The sequence below is a fragment of the Silurus aristotelis genome, assembly GCF_946808225.1.
Source record: "Silurus aristotelis genome assembly, chromosome: 11".
NCBI classification, from domain to species: Eukaryota; Metazoa; Chordata; class Actinopteri; order Siluriformes; family Siluridae; genus Silurus; species Silurus aristotelis.
The window spans coordinates 29,413,007-29,428,006 of record NC_139584.1 but is presented as its reverse complement, the minus strand read 5'-3'; the positions used below and the strand labels follow the sequence as shown (position 1 = coordinate 29,428,006).

The window sequence follows — 15,000 nt, the reverse complement described above, 5'->3', positions numbered from 1 at the left end:
GTTTGTTTGTGCCTGAGGCGAGATCCCCTGCTCCTGAAAGGTTGTTTTTCTGTCCTGAGGAACAAAGCCGACTTTGTTTAATCTGAGTTCAACGTCCCGGTGAATTTTCACTGTGTCTGTAATCAGTGTTTGTGTGTGTGTGTGTGTGTGTGTGTGTGTGTGTGTGTGTGTGTGGGAGGGTGTTAAGGATTGTAGTGTAGAACCCTTTCTTACACTACAACACGCTCTTAACATGTTCCTAAGACCCCTTAAGGCTGTATGTGTACATATTTATTTCTGTAGTGCGCGTGTGTGTGTGTGTGTCTATATTTAGTGTATATCGGGCACTTTTTCCTTCGTGAATGAAGTTGATCTCTAGCGAGAACACATAATTAGGATCCCAAAGGAAATAAATCTAATGCTAAAATCCCTAAAACACCAAAATGTAGCGATGAATAAATAAATAAATAAATGTCTGTTTGGACCACTGGCCAAATAAACTTAGTGTCTGGGTTTCTAAATAAATAACTCTTGAGCATCCTAAATAAATACACGTAGCGCTTTGGCCCCTGGATAAGTACATTTTGTGCTTCAGCGTGAATAAATAAGCGACGCTTGTAATACAAAATAAACACATTCGACGCTCGGATTCGTTAAAACAAATAAATGCAGTGCCTAAAGTTTTTAATACAAAAATTGATGATTAGACCTTAAGGTAAGTGATGTTTGGCTCATTAAATAAATTATTCATAGGTGTCCTAAAGTAATACACATACAGACCCCTACATAAGACCCTTATATTTTGTGTTTATACCCCCATCAGGTGTCTGGACCCCGAGACAAATAGATTCAGTGTCTGGCCGAGTAGCCAAATAGGATCTAGTGCCTGGACCCCTGTATACAGACAGCCTGGAGATTGAGTCCATAAATAAATGATACTTCTGCTCCTAAATAAATCAAAGTTGTGGTTGAGAAAGTGGAGAAGTACATTCCATGTATGGATCTTTATAAAAAAACAAATTCAGACTCTCAACACTTAACAAAATAAATAATGCTTAGATCTCCAGGCAAATGTATTTAGTGTTTAAACCAATAGATTGAGTACATTAAGTGTACAGATTTTGTATTTGTAACACAGAGAGTGTGTGGAGAGAGATGAGATGAGGTGATGCTTCGCTACTAATGTGACATTTAATCTATAAATAGCCTGGTTATTTTCTCTTCACACACACACACACACACACACACAAAACTGTAATTCCGGGTGCATGAAGACATGTTTTCAACTGACCTCATCTGCCCTTAAACACACACACACACACACACACACAAACACACACACTGCTGTGAAAATTTTGCCCCTTCCTGATTTATCAGATTCTTCTTTGGTCTAGTCAAACTTGGACTCTGGACAAAGGCCGACTGAGATGCTGTATGACCTTAAACAAGCTGCTCAAAAACCAAAGAAATCCACCACAGTGAAGTGAACGACTGACTGCCAGTTATTGCAAACACTTGGCACCAGTTTAGGGGCAATTACAGTCACCGGAGCTGCGGAGAGAAGGACGGAAAGTCCGCTCTCCAGCCTCGGAGCCGGGGTGCACACTGCTTGTCTCTCGTCCCCAAAAGGGTCAGAAGGATCTGCTGCAGAGCCAAGGGAAGGATTTCTCACTTCACAGCAGGAGCGAACTTTGGCCCGGACCATCGTCTTCACTGCTGCTGTTGCTTCTTAGGAAGAGAGAGAGAGAGTGAAAAAGAGAGAGAGAGAGAGAGAGAGAGAGAGAGAGACACACACGTTAGTAGGAAGCTTAAGCTTCTCCGGCTTGTTGCCTTAATGGCGTCTTTTTATACCCTCCAGCCCTCATACAGTGAGGAGCTGCTGTGCTGATTATCAGCCACCAGACATGCACTGTTTCTCTTCCCCACCCTCCTTCCATGCATCTCCCCTGCTGTCCACAACAGTAGTGCTGAACCGGCGCTGTTCTTTCAGCACCACACCAGCAGTAGTGTTTGGAGCACTTTCTCATTTTTAGGTGCGGGTCTGCGGCACATCGTTACTATACTATATGTGTCCTGTCTTCAGCCTAAAATGCCGGCCCCTGTGTGAAAAAGTAATTGACCCCCAAACATAGTAACTGGTTGTGCCACCCTTGACGGCAACAACTGCAACTTGCAATAACTGCCAATGAGTCTTTCTCATCACTGTGGAGGATTTTCGGTCCACTCTTCTTTGCAGAAAATTTTTAATTTAGCTACAATGGAGGGATTTTGAGTATGAGCAGCTTGTTGAAGGTCATGCCACAGCCTCTCAATGGAATTTAAGTGTAGACTTTTTTTTTTTTTTTTTTTTTTTTTTTTTTTTTTTGACCCATTCGGTGGTGGACTGGCTGGTGTGTTTCATATCATTGTCCAGCTACATAATCCAAGTACATTTGAGCTTGAGGTTATAAACTATAACTGGTGGCCAGACATTTGAGTATTTAAGTGTGACAAATAAGCAAAAACATAAAAAAAATAAATCGGTAAGGTGGCAAATACTTTTTTACATTCTATATATGTGTTTCACTTACTATATATATGTGTGTGTGTGTGTGTGTGTGTGTGTGTGTGTGTGTGTGTGTGTGTAATTGTAAATTAAAATTGCTTGGCTTGCACCAGTTCAATGCCAACCGGCTGAAATGTTCAGTGAGGCGGCCAAAGCTGCCCGTGTGTTTTACTGAGGGGTTTTTACTTTCTGCTAAAATATTCAAATAATGTAATTGATTGTGTCGAGCTTTCATTTATCATGTCTCTCTTCAGATTTTAGATTTATCATTATAACCATACAATACTCTATCTCTGTGTGTGTGTGTGTGTGTGTGTTAGGTATATTGGAGACAAAGAGATTGGAGATTGTCCGTAATGAAGGCACAATCAATCAGGACCTCGGTGGAGTGACGTATTATGCAGCCAACCTGCCAATATGGTGGCAGATTCCTCAGTATGTCCTCATCGGCATCAGCGAAATCTTCGCCAGCATCGCAGGTATACACCCACACACACACACACACACACACACACACACAAACACGCCCACTTGTCCATTAATCCACTGTAAAGGTCACAGGTTAAACTGGGACTCAGTGTTTTGTCCTTCATCTCACTGACACACTTCATAAAATCCTCATAAAGCATGTTATCGGGTTTTTGTCCTGTCACAGATTCTGAAATGGTTGTTAGAGGCTGAGGTGGGAATATACTCTGGATGCACCACACGTGCACACACACACACACACACACACACACACACACACACACACACACACACACACATTTACTCCAGACATACCAGGAACCGTGAAGAAACCCATACAGACTCGAACCTTGTATAGAAACTCTGTAACCTGAGCTCAGGCTTGGACCTGGGAGCCTGGAACTGTGTGTAGGTTCACTGCTCCATTACTCCATCGTTCCACCACCAAGAGAAACATGTAGAGATGATTTTACTGCAGAATTTATACAATAGATACAAGTGGAGTACTGCTTCTGACTCAAGCAGAAGGTGGCGAGCTCCAGGGACGAGATGGTCATGATGGTCTGCCTGGAATGAAGTAAAGGTGTGGATGGGTGAGATGAGAAGGAGGTGTTCACCAGGGTGTGATCAGAAAGAAGTGGAGGTGGGTCCATAGGGGTGTGGAATGTAATAGGATTTAGTTTGAAATGAAATGTTGAAGGTGGTGGAGTTGGGCCTGGCATAATCTAGAAACCATATTGAGAAGCAGTGAAGGTGGGTGTGGAACAAGGTGGAGAACTCGGTCTTGTCGGTCTTGGAACTGTGTAGGAGTGGAATGAGGTGAAGGTCAGCATGGAATGCTGGAGGTGGCTGTGGAAGGTAGAAGTATGACGGGAAGGAGGGTACAGGTTGGAGATGGGTGTGTAGAAAGAGATGAAGGTGTGTGTGAAATGCAGTAAATGTTGTAAAAAGCAATTGTTTTTTTTTTCTTCTTGTTTTCGGAGCCTCATCATTTAGATTTTCACTCAGGGTCATAAAGCCGGTCTAGTTGATGGACCTGAATGCTGTTAGATATGTAAAATGACCTGAATGTCCCATAAACCCTGAGGAACCTCGTCTCATTTCTTCATCAGTTCTCCTGCACTAAAACACTGGGGAAGATTTTATTGGTTTGGTTCTAACTATAGAGTTTTTGAAGTTTTTCCTCCAATTTATTCCCCCTAATGACTGTGGTGATAAACGAGTGGCCTTTTTAAAGTGTCCTCCACCCTGGTGCAGTGTCCCGGCCTGAGCGTGAGCTTTTATTCACACGGCTTTGTGAGAAATCTGCAGCTCTATCAATCAGAGCCGATCGATCTGGAGCAGAGCAGCGTTATTCCACTCAGAGGACGGGGTTTTCTACCACGCTTTCCTCCAAACTCACAGCTACAGCATCCACCATGCAGTGTGTGTGTGTGTGTGTGTGTGTGTGTGTGTGTGTGTGTGTGTGTGTGTGTGTGTGTGTGTGTGTGTGTGTGTGTGTGTGTGTGTGTGGTTTGTTAAAGGGGGCGGAGTGTAAAGCTTTCTTCATAGTCAATTGTGTAAAGTGGGTGGAGCTTAAAGCCTTCTTCATAAATAACTGTATATAGTAGGCGGAGCTTAGTGCTTCCATCCTAGTTCATTGCGTAACACGGTTGGAGCTCAAACCTTCATATAAAGTTAGTTGTTTTCAGTGGGAGGAGCTTAAAGCCTTTTTTAAAGATAGTTCTGTACAGTGGGTGGCGCTTAAAGCTTCTATAAAGTTGTTTGTTTCCAGTGGGTGGAGCTTAAAGCAGACAGCAATGTTAGTTATGTACAGTGGGTGGGGCTTAAATCCTTTTGTAAAATAATTTGTGTACAGTGGGTGGAGTTTACAGCAGTGGGTGGGGCTTAATGCCTTTTGTAAACTTATTTCTGCACAGTGGGTGGAGCTTAAAGCCCCCTTTAATATTAATTGTTAAAAGTGGATGGATCTTAAATCCTCGTTGTAGTTAATTGTGTATTGTGGGTGGAGCTGAAAACTTTTATTGTTAATTGTTCTGAATGAGATGAAATCCCAGTTTAGCTCTCAAACAAGCCCAAAAAACTTTCTTTCTTTATCAATTTATTAATTATTTATTTTTTAAATCCATGTTGTGGGTGTTATTTATTGAAAAATGTGCCCTTGTTGTTGTTGTTTTTTTTTCTTCACATTTTAAACTCATTTTATTTGTTGGAAAAGGTGTTTAGATGTTTAAATGACTAAATGTTGAAATTCTGCTGATTTTACAAAGAAATTCGATCAGCTTCAGACAAATCAGACACTAATCCATCATTCCTGCCCAATGAGGGTTGAAAAGCAGCTCTGGGCCTCAGATCACTGCATCCACAATGAAAGATGTATTGATAAATCGTCAGCTTTAAAACGAAGCAGATTTTATGAAGAGAAGAAAATCTGTATGGAGGCTTTTTTCATCTATTGTTAGTCAAACGAACAGCGAGTTGGTAATCAGCGAGTTGGGTTTGTGTTAGCGTGCGATCGCAGGCTTTCAAAGCCAACACCAATGTTTCATTATGCCGAACCCCCCTGTGAAATGCAAATAGGAGCCAAATAATGGCGAGGAACCTTAAAATAAAGCCTCGTCGCTACACGTGGAGTTTGAGGGGGAAACGCTGCGGGAGTCACGTGCTGGGAAATGTGACGGAGCCCAGGTTCTTCCTCTGACCCTGTTCTGTTTGAATAAATCCCTTTTAATGGACTCCACTGTCCGATCCATTATGTGACGGCCGGCTTTCTGGTTTTCATGCCAAACACACACACACACACACACACACACACACACACACACACAGATATAGACATGGACAGACTCCCTGTGGATATGGCTCAGCGGGGAGACGGCAGATACAGAACCTCATCCAAGCGTTCATCCTTCAGGGGTTTTTTGTTTTGAATACGTTTCTAATAAGCAGCTTATACAGCTAATTCTTTTAGAAGAAAACCCACAAGCCCAGGAGAGGAGCGAGGAAATCTAGATGTAGCGTGGAAAGATGTGTAATAGCTGTCTGACTACTTTATTAACGTCTCGAGTTCTGGATTCTGATTGGTCAGAAGATATTGATTAGTGTTCTAGAAGAGCAGTATTGTGATTGGAGGTTATTGTTTCTATAGTAACAGCTCATTTATTCATCGATATGTGAGAAGACATCAATCTGACATATGCGTATGGGCGGAGTCTCCAGTGTCAGGGCTTTGTAATGGTCAGAGAGATGATCAACATCTCCAGGATTAGGGGGCAGGAAAAGAGAAGCCGGAATAAAACTCTCTTCACACGTGCTCCAGAACCCATTCGATTCTGAAAAGTTTTTGGAGCATTTGTACCTAAAATAAAAAGAACAAATATGAGCACAAGCAGAGGAAGGCATGGTTGGAGAACATGAATGAGATGTTCTCTTGGACTCATCACCAAGAATACACTATACACTTTCCCAGCTATGTGAGGTTCTTCATCAAACTTTTACCACAAAGGAGACCCACACCTGCTCCAGCATGACGAAGCCAGCTCCATGAAGATCTGCTTTATATGGCTTGAAAGGGGAAGATCTCCTGCTATAAAGCTATAAAGCTCTGACCTCAAACCTGTGAGATGAATGTGAACTCTGACAGCCTCCTCATTTCATCTCCATCAGTACCTGATTTTACTTTACAAGCGCATCTAGAGAAACAGCTTTCCAGAAGAGTGGAGATCATTATAACATCAAAAGGAGACTCAATGTGGAACCGGGATACAAATTCTTCTATCACTGAAATCTGCAGTATTAATATTCCAGCAATCGGTCATGTCCTCGTCTTCTCCTCGCCCCTGTGTGATGAGTTCGGTTTCCGCGGCGACGCCATTAACACTCATTTATTTCCGGTCTGCGTCGTCATCCCTACAGCCGCGGACGACTAAAGACGCTAATATTTCAGCGTAAGCAGCTGGTTGCTCAGGCAGGGCAGATCCATCAGCCGTGACGAATACGCTGCTTTTATTGTTCGACCTGTCAGGAGCTCGCTGATGAAGTGAGAGCAGGACATGATGAAGGCTTCCAGTAAGAGCAGTTTATATTCATAACACAACACAGACGCATCAGAACAACGCTTCATCTACACACCGCATCACAACACATTAGTGCTGAATCCTTCACTTCCTGTTTTACTCGATCCTGCTGAAGCTCCGCCTCCGCCATGCCCCCAAACCCTCAGCTGTCATGTCTCAAATACAGGAGCGGTGTTCTGTAGCAGGACAGTGGGATTATTCTCTCTCTCTCTCTCTCTCTCTCTCTCTCTCTCTCTCTCTCTCTCTCTCTCTCTCTCTCTCTCTCTCTCTCTCTCTTTTCCTCTTTTATGTATCTCTCTCTCTCACTCTCTCTTCCACTTTTTTTGTCTCTTTATGTCCCTCTCTCTATCTCTAATTGTCTCTATGCTTCTCTCTCTCTCTGTCTGTTTGTCCATCTCTATCTCTCCTTTTCTTTCTTTTTATCTCTCTATCTTTCTCTACCCCTCTCTTTCCCTATCTTTCCATAATATAATTTCTTATTTCTCCTTTTTTTATTCCTCTTACTTTTTTTCTCTCTGTCTGTCTTTCTCCCTACATTTCTTTTTCTCTGTCTATATTCTTTATCTTGTTTTATCTGTCTATACCCCCCTCTCTCTCTAGCTCTATTTCTTTCTCTATCCATCTATTTATCTCTATCCCTCTCTCTCCTCTTTTCTTCTCTCTGCAGTTCTCTGTAAACAATAAAGGTGAAGATGAAGATGAAGAGCATCTTGATGAATTTTCACCATTAATCTTAAATAATATGGTTGGTGTATTAAATGTATATAAAGTATTAACCGTGTGTGTGTGTGTGTGTGTGTGTGTGTGTGTGTGTGTAGGGTTGGAGTTTGCGTACTCAGCGGCTCCACGCTCCATGCAGAGTGCCATCATGGGGCTGTTCTTCTTCTTCTCTGGTATCGGCTCGTTTGTGGGCTCCGGCCTGCTCGCCATCGCCGCTCTCAAACCCATCGGCTGGATGTCCTCACACCAGGACTTCGGTAGGCGTGTGTGTGTGTGTGTGTGTGTGTGTGTGTGTGTGAGCATGTGGGACAGATGGCCATTTCGGGTTGACAGTGGAAGCGGTAGGTGTGTAAATCTGTCACCAAGGAGACAACAATAAATGACAAAAAATTTAAGAGGTGGCAGATGGATGTAGTTACCGTAACAACACTAGTCAAGTGTTGGCACACACACACACACACACACACACACACACACACACACACACACACGTACACACACTCTCACACTCGCACAAAACCCAATCGGTGTCTGTGGGGCCCGATTACACAGACTTATGCTCTTTGAGCAAAACATGCCTTAGGGCCACATTTACACACACACACACACACACACACACACACACACACACACACACACACACACACACACACACTCCTTTGTGCTCACTTCTTTTAACACATACACTGATGCTACACACACACACACACACACACACACACACACACTTTCTCTTTCTCTCATTCCATTCCTCTGCTGTACTAGTTCTGTACTAGCGCAGTTTATTCGCTAGCTGCTTGGCTCCCGTGTTCTGGCTTAGCATCCAAGTCCTAGCTTACCGTGTGCGACGTAGCGCCTAGCATCCCATTTCATTTCTTTGAACTTATCGGCAGAGAAACTTCTCTGAGATAATAACACACGACCAGCCATGCTGCCTTCGCGCTTAGCTCTGGAGCCGGAAGCCAATTTTTCAGTCGCTAAAGGTGCTGCAGCTCAGCTAATCAACCGGGTACACGCTGCATGCTAGGCCGAGGCCAAGCTGACGCAAATCCTCGAGTTTCTCTCCGTCTGTCTTAACTCTGTCCCTCGCTCTCTAAAGCGAAGAAGCCACAGACAGAGACGAGACCAGGAACGTCCTGTACTTCCGTCTCACCTGCTTCCAGTAATCCAGCTTTTCTCTGCACTCCAGCAGCCCAGAAATATTTAATAGCAGTGCAGCTACCGCGGCTAGCGCCGAAAGTCTGAGGTGAAAAAAAAAAGATCCCTGAGCTAAAACTAATCTCCATGGCAACGCTGTACCCAAATCGTGCATTTCTGATTGTAGAAAAAAAAAAAACCGTAAAAACGTCTTCTTTGCATTTAGCACATGAACCGACGCACTAAAACGCCTGCACTTCTTTTCTTCTGGATTCATTTCGCATTTTAAATGTTTTTAAACACGTCCCATTACTCGCTAAATAATATTTACCTTTAATTTCACGCCTTTTTTTTTTTCCGGGATCCAATTTAGCATAAAAAAAAGAAAACGCATCATCCTTGATATTTAAATCCATCACATGAATTAGTCTTGTTATTTACAACCTTTGCACATTTTTTGGCTGAATGATCACACTATAAACACCTCAGGCTGGTGTGCAGCTGAGAGAAGGGAGGAGGCATCTCACTGGGGTTCAAATCCCCAGCACCACCAATAGCTAGCATTCCTGGGCCCTTGAGCAAGGCCCTTAACCCTGATCTTCTAGAAATTAGACCACTTTTATTATATTTTGGCGTTTGCTAAGTGCTATAAATGTAAATTTAGCTTCACTGATCTTTTTTTCGTTTTGTAATGAAGTCTCATGGGTGACCTCACCAGCGAATTCTGTATTTATTTTACAAAAAAAATGGGGGCGGAGTAAAGTGGTGCAGTGGGCGTGTCTATACAAATAGCTGACAGGTTTTCCAGTCTTCCACTGAGCCACATCTTTGCCTTTGATCCTGATCTACATATTTTCAAGGTTATTTGTACTACACATAGAGAAAGAATCCCTGAGAGTCTAAAGGGGGCACTTAGTTCTGAGCGATGTGTCTCTGGAGTGGTGACTTCAGCAGTTCACACTGCATTATACAGTATATCTGGATCCCTACCGTGTACATCTTTTGTTTCTCATCATCCGTCGAATCCCTTTTATGTTCTTTAATATTCATCTTTTTTCTCTCGTTCTTTCTGAAGTGCTGATATCTTGCGCGTCACCTTTCCGAAGTCCTTCTGAAGCTCTTTTGTCTGCTCTATTATCTTTCTCTGAGCACTAAACCCCACAGGATCCTGCAGACGTTCTGTCTCTCGGCGCGCGTCAGCCGGTCTCGGCCTGTCTGGGCCCGTGCAGGTCGGAGCAAAGGGCCGGATCTTTTGTGGAAATTGGAAATCAGGTCTCGGAGTAGTAGTTTTTTTTTTTTTGCACTTTGAAGCTCACTTCCTGTTCTAGTCTTAACAGACGAGCTCCGGAGTCACGCTAGGGTGAGCAGACGTCCTCTTTTCCCCGGACATGACCTCTTTTCCAGGACGAAAATATCAGTCCGGCTGGGATTCGCACAAGTCCCAGAATGGTCCCGGGTTTTTTGGTTTGGGAAAAAACAGGTGATACATTTTTCTTCCGTCCTTTTTCGCGAATAGTGGAGTTTTTTTTTTTATAGCCGTATACAGCGTCTCGTACCGTTTCGTCATTCTGTCATTGAGTGGTTTCAGGACGCGGCTAAACAGGCTAATCCAGGCTAACCTGGCATTTCAGTTAAACAGGTCAGACCAAGCTACAGGACATTAGCATTATAGTGAATAAACTCAAAACGGGTTGAACCACAAACTGAGCGTTCGATTGAGCAAAAGATTAGCGTAAAAATGGCTAAAACGCCAATTAGCATAATGTAGCAGCATTGATTGGGGCAGGAACTCGCAGTACAGTAAACAGCCATATTAAAAGACTAAAGGAGCCTGTAAACTAGCGCTATAGCAGAAAAACAGGAAACGCCATCAAAAAACAAGCAATGAAACACCGTGTCTGATTGTGTTTGTGTGTGTGTGTGTGTGCGCGTCTATACAAATCTCATTTACCCGAACAGAAAGCAATCTGCGTTTCCCTGCGTATCAGAGGAGACAAGCTGATTAAAAACGCCTCGCAATCGGAGGAAAGTTTCTATTTTCGATTCTATTTTTTTCTTCTTTCCTCCAACGAAAGTCCTCGAAGTTCACCATCATGTGTCTGGAAGAACAGCAGCAGCGGTTGTTTTTTTTCTTCTCTCCAGCAGCCGGCGTGTGCCGATAGGTGAAGCGGGGATGTTGAGTTTGCGGGTGATTTAGCTAATGAGCGTGATTTGGCTCTTCTCATCCGGCTGAATGGGCAGACGAGTCGGCACGGCTCGTGTACAGACAGGCCTGCCATTAAACTCCTAATTTGCTCCTCATTACGTAACAGCCGCCTCTGCTGACTCACTCCAGGAACCTTTATTTCTGTGGTTTAAGTGGGAAGGTTGGGCGGAGGAGTTTGTGAAAAGCTTCCAGGAGGTCAGTGTCCACAGATAACAAATGACACCAAATTAACTGCTGTTTGGTTCCCTGTGAGAAGTTCTCCAGCTTCTACAGAGCTGAGGGTTTTTTGGTTTTGTTTTGCAGCCCTGTGGAACGTAATCATCTGAGTGCTGCTGATGAATGATGCTAGAGTTGGAGGGCTGAGGCGAGTAATATGCCGCAGGAAACATCCTGGGAAATGGATAAAAGGAAGGTTCAGAGATACACACAGGGCTGGAGGAGGGATGAGGGGAAGAAAAGACATGATCTGACCTGCTTCTCACTTTAAGTAAATGATCGATGTCGGTGAGACTTTCAGATCAGCACCTGAAAACAATACAGTCTCCCAGCACGGCCGCTTCTTTATGGGGTTTTATTCTGTAGACTGAAGACATTTGGGTCAAAAGATCAAAAGATGGACATGAGAAGATCGATTAGAATTTCAGCTTTCATTTCCTGCTCTCTCTGTGTGTTAAACACTGGCACTTTTGGAAGCTGCAACCAATAGTAGGTGAGCAGAAGTATATGAACATCTTGCATCACAACGTGAAAGGATTCGTTTACATTTATGACATTTGGCAGACGATTAACCAGAACGATTTACAATGATCTCAACTTGAGCAGTTGAGGGTTGAGGACCTTGTCCACGTGCCCAGCAGTGGCAGCTTGGTGGTGCTGGGATTTAAACTCACAACCTTCCGATCAGAAGTCCAGCACTTCCCTGGGGTTCTCCCACATGGAGCACTAGAGGAGAAGAACTTGGTAGAAGAACCCGTTGTTATATCACAGCTGTCCATCATTCTTATAGGATTGTGTTGTGTTGTGTTGTTCGGTTTTGGTGTATTGTTCACACACACACACACACACACACACACACACACACACTGAACAAAACGTTTTCGTTCGCGTTTCTTGTGCAATTTTGTTGACGGCAACAAGAAACCTATTCAACTCCAGCAACACTTTATTGTTTTAAAATAGAAGCCGTTTATATGCCATGTGTTTGTGGAGCGTTTTTCTCTCTGAACAGCTGGTTTGCCAATTTTGTAGTGAGAACGCACATAATTATACATGACAGCGGTGTTTAACTGTGTAAAGCTGCAGCATATTGCTCATTTACTGCAGTGAAACTAATGAGGGAAAAAAAAGGTGTGGAGTCCCAGCAGGGAGCAGCTTTGAGACGGACCTGATCACTGCTGGGAGTTTCAGGTGGATGTGTAGATGGATGGTTTGTTGGGTAGGTGGATGGATTTATAGATGGATAGTTGGATGGGTGGTTAAGAACGTGGGTGGATTGGATAGTTGTATAGGGGATGGAATTATGCCATGATGTACAGTTTGGTTGGATGGATAAATGAATGGGGATGACTTGTGTGGGGGATCAGGAGAAATAAAAGGATTTGTTGATGGATTGCTGGGTATGTTAGTGGATGAACAGATGTATAGCTGGATGGATATTTAAATAGGGGGTGGATGGATAGATGGATGGATGGATGGATGGATGGATGGATGGATGGATGGATGGATGGATGGTTGGTTGGTTGGTTGGTTGGTTGGTTGGTTGGGAGGGAGGGAGGGAGGGACCTTGGTGGGGTTAGGCTACCTGGAAGGATTTGTGGACTGATTGCTGAGTATGTAAGTGAATGGATATATTTCTGGGTAAATTGATATTTGGGTAGGAGGTGGAGTTATGGATGGGTAGATGGATGGATGGATGGATGGATGGATGGATGGATGGATGGATGGGTAGACTTTGGTGGAGGTAGGCTAAATAAAAGGATTTATGGCTGGACTGCGGGGTATGTAAGTGGATAAATATGTCTGGGTGGATAGATATTTGGGTAGGGGTGGAGTTATTAGTGGATGGACGGCTGAATGTATGGATGGATGAATGGGCAGATGGATAGATAGATGGATGGATGGATGGATGGATGGATGGATGGATTCTCAGGCAGATGGCTGGGTGATGATCTCTACAAAGATATTTCAGTTCAGATCAGGAATTCTAATTCACAGTTGCCCAAACAGCATTAATAAAGTATTTTTAGCAGCCAGTAATCCACATGTTCACAGATGTGCTCCAGTTGTTTCCTCAGCAATCACAGGAAAGCAGAGCTGAACGGGATTGAGTTTTAATCCTGGTGTGATTGTTTTGGGGATGGACACTGGTGGAATTCTGAGTGTAGGAGAGAAGGTCTGAATAGACTCATTGCTGCTACTGCTGTTGTAACCTGTGCTGTGGTCTTCACTCGAGTTTCAGATGATGGTGTGCTTTCAGTTCAGCACAATCTTGGGAATTATTGGGAGAAAGAACTGATTTAACACAAATTCTTCAAATGATATCATGTATACAGATAATAAAACTCGTCACAGAAAAACATCTTGGGTGCATCCAAGACTTCTCTTAGAGGTCACTTAGACCCCAGAACTTTCTCCACACACTCTAGCAAGAGAAACGTGTAGGAAGAATCATGATGGTAGAATAACAATAGGAAGGAAAAGGTAGAATAACAATAAGGTCTGTTTGTGTGTGTGTGTGTGTGTGTGTGTGTGTGTGTGTGTGTGCACTTTTGCTGCTTGACACAGTAATAATAATGTCCATGTGAGCAGTGTATTTGTTCATAAGCTCATCCACATTCCTCTCTGTTTCTCTGTACACTCTTGGTGATGCTAATTAGGGCAGGGTGTGTGTGTGTGTGTGTGTGTGTGTGTGTGTGTGTGTGTGTGTGTGTGTGTGTGTGTGTGTGTGTGTGTGTGTGTGTGTGTGTGTGTGTGTGTGTGTGTGTGTGTGTGTGTGTGTGTGTGTGTGTGTGTGTCCTCTTGGCTGTTATCGATTACAGATGCACAAACTCCTGCCTGCAGGCTTACATCCTCCCTACTGAGTGCACTAGTTTCTGTCTCCACCTATCACACAGTGGCATGGAGAACACACGGCACACACACACACACACACACTGGGAGCTCGCTGTGACTTCACTGCTGTTTCACTCGACTACCCACTGTGAGCGAGACGGAGAGAGAGAGACACACACACAGAGACGGAGAGGAAGACAGATGGGGCTGAAGGTTGTGTAGATTACAGTATGTGCTGGAAGGAACGTGAACGCTCCATCATTCCAGAAGAGAAGATTCGAGGAGGAGATGAGAAAGAGAAAGATGGCAGAAGGGGAACATCGATTCAAGAAGAAAGGATAAATGTATTACTTTTTGGGAGGAGAAAAGGGAAGAGGGAGCAGGAGCATATTTAATGTTGAGCCCAGTGCTGCAGTCACGTCCAGTTTATCATCTAATTACAGGGAGAAAAGTGTGTAAAATACACAAACACACATACACACGTGCACACAAACACACGTACACACACGCACACGTACACTCGTGCACACAAACACACGTACACTCGTGCACACAAACACACGTACACACATGCACACGTACACACGTGCACACAAACAATCGTACACAAAATCATGGAGACTTCACAAAACTCATACATGAGACATGATGATGGACAGGAAGTGGTTAGACAGTGAAGGAAGTAATGGATGGAGACTGGGGACGGCTTGTGGATGCTTAAGTGAGAGAATAATTTTATAGATTGGTGAGTTGATGGCTGGATTAATTTTTTGTTGGATGGATGGATGGATGGATTGATGGATGGATAGATTTATTGT

General features: G+C 43.6%; 1 protein-coding gene and 1 long non-coding RNA gene across 2 annotated transcripts in view; both read left to right on the top strand.

Moving 5' to 3' along the window:
• The window catches only part of slc15a4 (solute carrier family 15 member 4), a 37,479-nt gene that overhangs the window by 16,861 nt on the left and 5,618 nt on the right, over positions 1 to 15,000 (top strand). Inside the window, exons 7-8 of the mRNA XM_083554240.1 lie at positions 2,845 to 3,003; positions 7,887 to 8,045. Of these exons, the coding sequence (XP_083410366.1) occupies positions 2,845 to 3,003; positions 7,887 to 8,045 (318 nt within the window). The remainder of the gene's footprint in view (positions 1 to 2,844; positions 3,004 to 7,886; positions 8,046 to 15,000) is intronic.
• LOC310733223 lies at positions 12,913 to 14,153 on the top strand. Its single transcript, XR_014535662.1, has 2 exons — positions 12,913 to 13,148; positions 13,524 to 14,153. It is a non-coding gene; the product is annotated as an uncharacterized lncRNA (long non-coding RNA).